Here is a 7,867-nt window from a genome sequence, read left to right as displayed (position 1 = left end):
GTTCGGTACCTGTATGGTCCAAGAGTATACGACAGTGGACTGGAAATGTCGGACAGGGGACGAGTGACCACTGCTAGCGAGCTTTGTGGCCAATGACGTGGTCAGGGTTGTCCGCGATTATTACAGTGAGTGAAAGCAGAAAGGATAGTCCAGGAGCAGAAGCCTCTTGAGGAACATGCAAGCTATGGAAAAAGGCATGCAATGGCGGCCACAGTCACACACGTAGCAAGTCGAGGCTTGCTGCAAAGAAACAACTGCGTCTTTGTGCTCCGCCCGTACAACACAGCAAAACAACAACAGAAATGCATAGCCAGTGGCTGGCGACTCTCTTACGGCCGTTGGAAAGCGCAACTGTGTTTCAAGTGTCAAAAGAACTCTCAGCGCTGAATCCAACCTACCAGACTGTAGAGCCATGGAGATCTTGATTGGTGGGACACACGGATCAATGAGCACCGCTGGAACTGTATTCTGGATAGTATGCCTCACTGACCTTCTGTGAGGACAGTGCAGAGCATGATTTTTATGATCAATCAAAAACTGCTGTTTGCTGTTACGCGTACAATGATATGTACACATGCTCACAGGAATGAACTGGCAACGCTGGTGTTGGTGAAGGGAACGGCCGATATCTCCAACGTAACCTGGCAGCCGTACAAAGGCAGCATCATGATAGCCAGCTTGCCTGACGAGTTCATCATCGCTCAGTATCCAGAACCGTTCCAGCAACTTTCCCACAATGAAGTGATGATGATGATGGAAGCAAGGTGGCCAAATGCCAAGCTGGAAGACATGTTATCACTGGCGGCATACTGGATCAGAAACTGAGCACGGAGGACAGCTTTCACAGCAGAGATAATCAGCCATGTATCAGTGGTGGTGGGTGCAGATAGCAGAAGCCAAGAACGGAGAAGGAAAGATAAAATTGACAGCAGAGGTACGTTGTTGTTGTTGTCGTCGTCGTCGTTGTTGTTGTCGTCGTCGTCGTTGTTGCTTATGTCATCATTGTTGTTGGTTTTGAAAACAGGTATACAGTAGGACCCCCACCATCATCACCATCACCATCACCACCACCATCACCACCATCACCATCACCACCACCATCACCACCACCACCACCACCACCATCACCATCGCAACCTATCCGGGAAGAATGGGACCGGACCCTGCCTATAACTGTGAATTTCCTGAAACTTGGAATAGTTTTGTTTTCCCCGTCTGAGCGTAGACGGAAGTCCTCTGATTAGGGAAGTTTTACTGTACTGTCAAGATTGTACTTGAAGTAGCAAGCTGGGTGGAATCATGACTATGGGTGAAACGAATTCACCGAGTATTCTCACATGATTCGTTTTGAGAGCATATCGGCCAGGGGCCATCATCAGTAGTTTGTTAATAAGTTACGTACTTCAAACAAGTATGACTTTGTTATCCACTTATCCACTTAGGGGAAGTTAAGACATTAAAGGGGAAGTTAAGGCAAAAATTAAAATTTTACCAGTTGTAGTCTTCGGGGTGCTGAGTCGAATGGTCGTGGTCCGAGGAAGCTGAGACGCTCCCTTCCTACTTGAATCCCAATCGAACTCGCGCACTTCCACTGAAACTGGGTGACTGCGCCCTACTTGATGGGGATTTGTATGCAAAATGTCACTAAAAGCGCCATTTCGTTCTTATAAAAGCACGGATGACCGCGATTGGCCCATATGTTGTAGTCTTTTGGACGCCGAGTCGACTGGTTTTGGTCCGAAAAGGCTGCGATGCAGCGTTCCTCCTTTATTCCCAATCGAACATGGTTGAACAAGCGGTCACGTGCTCCTGGGTGCCCAAATCACCTGGTCACCACGCCAGCAGGCGACAACTTTCACACCAAGGTTCAACTCGAGTGACAGGACTGCACCCAAAAAAAGTCAAACAGGCTGGTAAGTTGTACCCTGCAGGCACGGTGACCAGGTGACTAGCGTACGCAGGAGCACGTGACCGCTTGTTCAACCATGTTCGATTGGGAATAAAGGAGGACCGCTGCATCGCAGCCTTTTCGGACCAAAACCAGTCGACTCAGCGTCCAAAAGACTACAACATATAACTTCCCCTTTAATCAATTTTTCACCAGTTGTATTCTTCGATGTGCTGAGTCGAATGGTCTTGGTCCGAGGAAGCTGAGACTCCCTCCCTTCTTTATTCCCAATCAAACACGCCACTTCCACCAAAATTGGGTGACTGCGCCCTACTGGATGGGTATTTGTACGCAAAATGTCACTAAAAGCGCCATTTTGTTCCTATAAAAGCACGGATGAGCGCGATTGCCCCATATTCTTTTCGACACTGAGTCGACTGGTTTTGGTTCGAGAAGGCTGCGATGCAGAGTTCGGCCCTTATTCCCAATCGAACATGGTTGAATAAGCGGTCACGTGCTCATGTGTACACCAGTCACCTGGTCACCGTGCCTGCAGGGTACAGCTAACAGCCTGCTTGGGTGCATTCATGTCACTCGAGTTGAACTCGAGTTGAACCTTGGTGTGAAAGTTGTAGCCTGCAGTCACGATGACTAGGTGATGTGTGCTCGCATGAGGACGTGACCGCTTAATCAATATATTCGATTGGGAATACGGGCCAAACGCTGCATCGCAGCTTTCTCGGACCAAAACCAGTTGAATCAGCGTCTGAAAGACTACAGCATATGGGCAATCGCGGTCATCCGTGCTTCTATCAGAATGAAATGGCGCTTTTAGTGACATTTGACATGCAAATCCCCATCTAGTAGGGCGCAGTCACCCAGTTTCTGTGAAAGTGGCGAATTCGATTGGGAATAAAGGATGGAGGGAGCGTCTCAGCTTCCTCGGACCAACACAACACAACACAACACAACGCCGCTAACACCCAGTAAACCCTAGCGGCAGATCATTCACCTAACGGTGGGGGTGAGGGGATCAGTCTCACAACCCACTGGCACAAGTGCCGAGTAACCCCATTAGCTGCATCCATGTACCCCTTGTGCCTGGCCACAAGTTCCCAGTTGACTGTGGGTTGCAGCGCTGCTGGAAAAACCGCTCCCCGGCAGGACTTGAACCAGGTACCTCTCGTATCTCAATCATTGTCTTTGACCAACCCACTGTGCCTGCCTGGAATTAACATTCACGTGGAGTATAGTGGGATGAGGAGGGTGGGTCAGAATTTGAAAGCTGTCTTCAGGCAATGGAACTGGAAAGGACAGCAAGCTCTGTTGTTCGCACGGGAAGTCTGCACATGCGCAGATCATGCGGGCATGTGATGGGGATGTTACACAGCAGTACCGTATTATCTCTAATATAAGCACAGTCTCCAATAATAGAACACCTTGGGGCGGCATTCAAAAAATAAAGTGCTCAGTCTCCATTATAAGCACACTGTGTAAATTCATTATCTGTACCGGCGAAAAAACCCTGAAATGTGTGTGTCTGACATGAATTTGGCATGGCAACATGCCTCTGAAATGAGGTTGAAATAATAATGGAACAGTCTCCAATAAAGGAACATCTCCATTAATAGCACGGGGCGGAGGTACATTGAAAAAATAAAGGACCGTGCTTATATTAGAGATAATACGGTATGTAGAGAGAGCAAGATCGTGCGCACACGTAACGAGGGCCATGCGACCCGTTACAAAGAGCCAATAGCGGAGCGATGGTACGTGACTGGTAACAACGGTTTAACTCAATGGTTTTACTCATACGTAATTCATATGTTAACCGAACATTATTTAAAAAAAATGTTGGTATAGTAAGTGTTCTTGGAAAAACAAAGTAGAAATCACTGTATCCACCCGCACCCCCAACATATGTTTTGTACCATCATGAGGATTTATGACAGTTATGTACGGGTATGTTGATACTCTTTTTATGCTGACACTTCACATTGTTTGCTGGCTATCACAGGCAAGCATGGACTACCTGACAGTGTTCAAGTACTGGAAATCACCAACACAGATCATGCAGTTTGTCCACCAACCAGTGCAATGCCAACTGATAGCCGAGTAGCAAAGGTAAGACCAAGTTCAGCTGAAATTGAACCAGCTGATTACACTCGTGTGATGTATTTTCACAACTCCTGGATTTGATTGTCACCAACAGCACTGTCAGGAGCTGAAGAGCGAAGCGCCGAAGCACGACCAGGCTAGGATTTCACCCAGCACAGCATACAATTGAAGGAACGGTGACTTAAAGGGGAAGTTAAGGCAAAAATTAAAATTTCACCAGTTGTAGTCTTCGGGGTGCTGAGTCGAATGGTCGTGGTCCGAGGAAGCTGAGACGCTCCCTTCCTACTTGAATCCCAATCGAACTCGCGCACTTCCACCGAAACTGGGTGACTGCGCCCTACTAGATGGGGATTTGTATGCAAAATGTCACTAAAAGCGCCGTTTCGTTCTTATAAAAGCACGGATGACCGCGATTGGCCCATATGTTGTAGTCTATTGGACGCTGAGTCGACTGGTTTTGGTCCGAAAAGGTTGCGATGCAGCGTTCCTCCTTTATTCCCAATCGAACATGGTTGAACAAGCGGTCACGTGCTCCTGGGTGCCCAAATCACCTGGTCACCACGCCAGCAGGCGAGAACTTTCACACCAAGGTTCAACTCGAGTGACAGGATTGCACCCAAAAAAGGTCAAACAGGCTAGTAAGTTGTACCCTGCAGGCACGGGTACCAGGTGACTGGCGTACGCAGGAGCACGTGACCGCTTGTTCAACCATGTTCGATTGGGAATAAAGGCGGAACGCTGCATCGCAGCCTTTTCGGACCAAAACCAATCGACTCAGCGTCCAAAAGACTACAACATATGGGCCAATCGCGGTCATCCATGCTTTTATAAGAACGAAATGGCGCTTTTAGTGACATTTTGCATACAAATCCCCATCTAGTAGGGCGCAGTCACCCAGTTTCGGTGGAAGTGCGCGAGTTCGATTGGGATTCAAGTAGGAAGGGAGCGTCTCAGCTTCCTCGGACCACGACCATTCGACTCAGCACCCCGAAGACTACAACTGGTGAAATTTTAATTTTTGCCTTAACTTCCCCTTTAACTCGGCATAGACCTTTTAATGCATGAAAATAAGCACACGGTCTAGGCCAGGAGGCTGCCCCCCCCCCCCCCCCCCCGTCTCTTCAGTTCTTTGGCAACCGACAGCACTGTAGACATTTGCACCCAAAGGCCATACCCATAGTTTGCTAGAATATTATGTCATGTGAAAATATGTTGCTGTGACAATACCCCACTTATTCAGGGATAGTTTTGACTCATTTATTCAGTAAAATAGAAGAAATCACATGGAAACGAGTTCTGAGGATACTTTTCATGACTGCAACAAGATAATGAGCAGTCAGAAAGTGCGATAACAGATAATAATGCACAAATCTGACATGTTACTGAGACATTCAACGACTTGAGACCTAGCTGTCACACACCTCCAGTGTGCAAACCAACAGCCTTCCAGCTTGGTAGGTTCAAGGTTATGCTAGGACCAATAAGGGGAAGGTGAGCGTAGGGAAAATGTGCACAAGCTAATTCCCACGGCGCCACAGAATGCCGACCGTTGCAGGACCATGATGTGACCAGTTAATAACATGACAATGTGGTCTAACTTCAATCGAAGCAGCAAAGCAACACACCACCCAACTTGGGTGGGTCAGCAATATCAGAGATAAAGAAAGGGGGAAGCTTTGCCAAAACGAATTGTACAAAACCGGACACCAATATCTAACGGTACTTCTCATGCATGACAGTATTGTCGACGAGTTGACTTGGTTTGCACACTGGAGGTGTGTGAGAGTTAGGTCTCAGGTCGTTGAATGTCTCAATAACATGTCAGTTTTGTGCCCTGTTATCGCACTTTCTGACTGCTAATTAGAGAGGTTCCGGAATACGATTTTTCGTGCCAAAATCCGTAGAGGCGCTACGGATTGTTATACGTCGTTTTCGAGCAGTGAAATTTGCCGGAGTACGGAACTTATGTCTCTGCCGTAATTGCTTAGGTTAGCATGAGTGCACGCCAAGAGGAGGGCATGTGATGTCATCATTGTTAACGAAAGAATATTCGTTCGTTTGTTAATAAAGCCAAAGAATATTCGGCCAAGTTGAACTCGGACGGTGAGCCAATTTAATGCTGGTAGAAAAGGAGAAGGACATAATGTTGCGAGTTATAATTTACTGTCCACCAACGTAACCAGATCATATACTGTGAAGCGACAAACTTTGGCGGCGTCCAAATTTAGCGTTTTCATAAATTGGGCTGGTTCACGATGAGAAACTTTTGCGATTCTATCTCTTCAGTTGGATCCTGTACTGTCCACAATCAATGTACGGAGAGGTTTGCGGCGATTTATATTCGCGAATGTGTGATGGTCGCGAAAATAGCGAAATTTAATCTCTAGCCAAAGTTTCTCACTTGACAGTACACTATTACACAGTCAGCGAGTGTCAGGTCGCTGAATGTCTCAGTACCAGTCCTTGTCAGTTTTGTGCCATTTTGTCGCACTCGCTGACTGTACATGAATAGTTGCGTTGGTGGACAGTTAGTCATAACTCGTAACATTTGGTTCCCCCTCCCTTTTTTACCAAAATATTCGGCTACTGGGTTTTAATATTAGTTTCGCAACTACCAAAATCCTATTCTTGTTGTGGCTTGCTTTATTTTTTGGAGAAATAGACTTCAGAAACGTAAGAATTTGAGGGGGATTCCATAATTCTAAAAAAATCCATTATGGTCGAAAGCGAGAAGTCCATCTTCTTATGAATGGACTGTGCACGCAAACTCTCTGCAAGCTGATAGCATCATAATGGACGGTTTTGTTCAATACTTTGCATCAGTCGATTTCACAGCTCCATGGCAGGCAGCTTCATGGGGAGTTGAGCCAAGCCCAACATCTTCCTAGATAAGCGACGTTTAACACACATCACGTTCTGAATTGGTAGGTGCATGCTACTCGAGAGCTCCAGGCCGCATGCAGTTTGGGACTGTGCGTGGACTGCAGGGATAATGCTGCAATGATCCGTGTATTGTGCATTGGTTTTCGTGACAGACCCTTCACACGATGCGAAGCAGAATATCACTCGGCACCCATAGCGGCCGTCATGATTTCCCTTCGGGAACGGACACGATAATTTACTTTTTACTTTTTTTTACCCATAGCATCACAGAAGCGGTATTGTGCATAGCATTTTAGAAGTTAGTGTTTACCAGTTCTCATCATTTTCTGACTTTTCACTTCTAAACACTTTTTAGTACTTGATCAACGCACCTGTGTGTGTGTGTGTGTGTGTGTGTGTGTGTGTGTGTGCGCGCGTGCGTGTGTATGTGTATGTGCGTGTGTGTGTGTGTGTGTGTATATGTGTGTGTGTGTGGGGGGGGGGTGTTTGTGTGTATGTGTGTGTCTGTCTAGGGCAAGAAAGAGCCTGATCGGTTTGAGAAGCAGCAGTTGAAGCATAGACAAGCCAAGCAATTGAACAAGACCAGGCGTGCTGGCGCCGTCAGTCTCATTGGCACAAAGATGTCACTGTAATCAAAACCATACTCAGAGCGGCCCGTGCGCATCTTCTGTACAGCAAAGTAGCAGATAGATTGCCATCAAGAACACTGGGCACGGTATGTTGTTCAAGGGTCCTTGCAAGTGGATATATTATAAATAGGGGTGTTGTATTAGTACTTTCTTGCTTGCTTCTTGTTTATCTCTATTTAAGTATAGTCTGATGTTGTTAGGTTTTCACCCGTTATACTCCCAGTTTATGTTGGTTTTTCGCGTCCTGTACTTGATCATTGCATATCTGTATGTAGGTGTGCTGTGTGTGTGTGTGTGTGTGTGTGTGTGTGTGTGTGTGTGTGCGTGCGTGTGAACGTGTTTATGTGTT

General features: G+C 46.7%; 1 protein-coding gene across 1 annotated transcript in view; it reads left to right on the top strand.

The window, feature by feature from the left end:
- LOC135813675 (protein IWS1 homolog) overlaps nucleotides 1-7,867 on the top strand; it is an 83,675-nt gene that overhangs the window by 75,565 nt on the left and 243 nt on the right. Inside the window, exon 12 of the mRNA XM_065326721.1 lies at nucleotides 7,402-7,867. This exon is cut by the window's right edge and continues 243 nt beyond it. Coding sequence (XP_065182793.1) covers nucleotides 7,402-7,521 — 120 coding nt within the window. The 3' untranslated portion in view covers nucleotides 7,522-7,867. The remainder of the gene's footprint in view (nucleotides 1-7,401) is intronic.

This window comes from Sycon ciliatum, chromosome 1, assembly GCF_964019385.1.
Source record: "Sycon ciliatum chromosome 1, ocSycCili1.1, whole genome shotgun sequence".
Classification (NCBI taxonomy): Eukaryota; Metazoa; Porifera; class Calcarea; order Leucosolenida; family Sycettidae; genus Sycon; species Sycon ciliatum.
The sequence above is the reverse complement of the archived record's forward strand: the minus strand, read 5'-3'. Positions and strand labels throughout refer to the sequence as shown.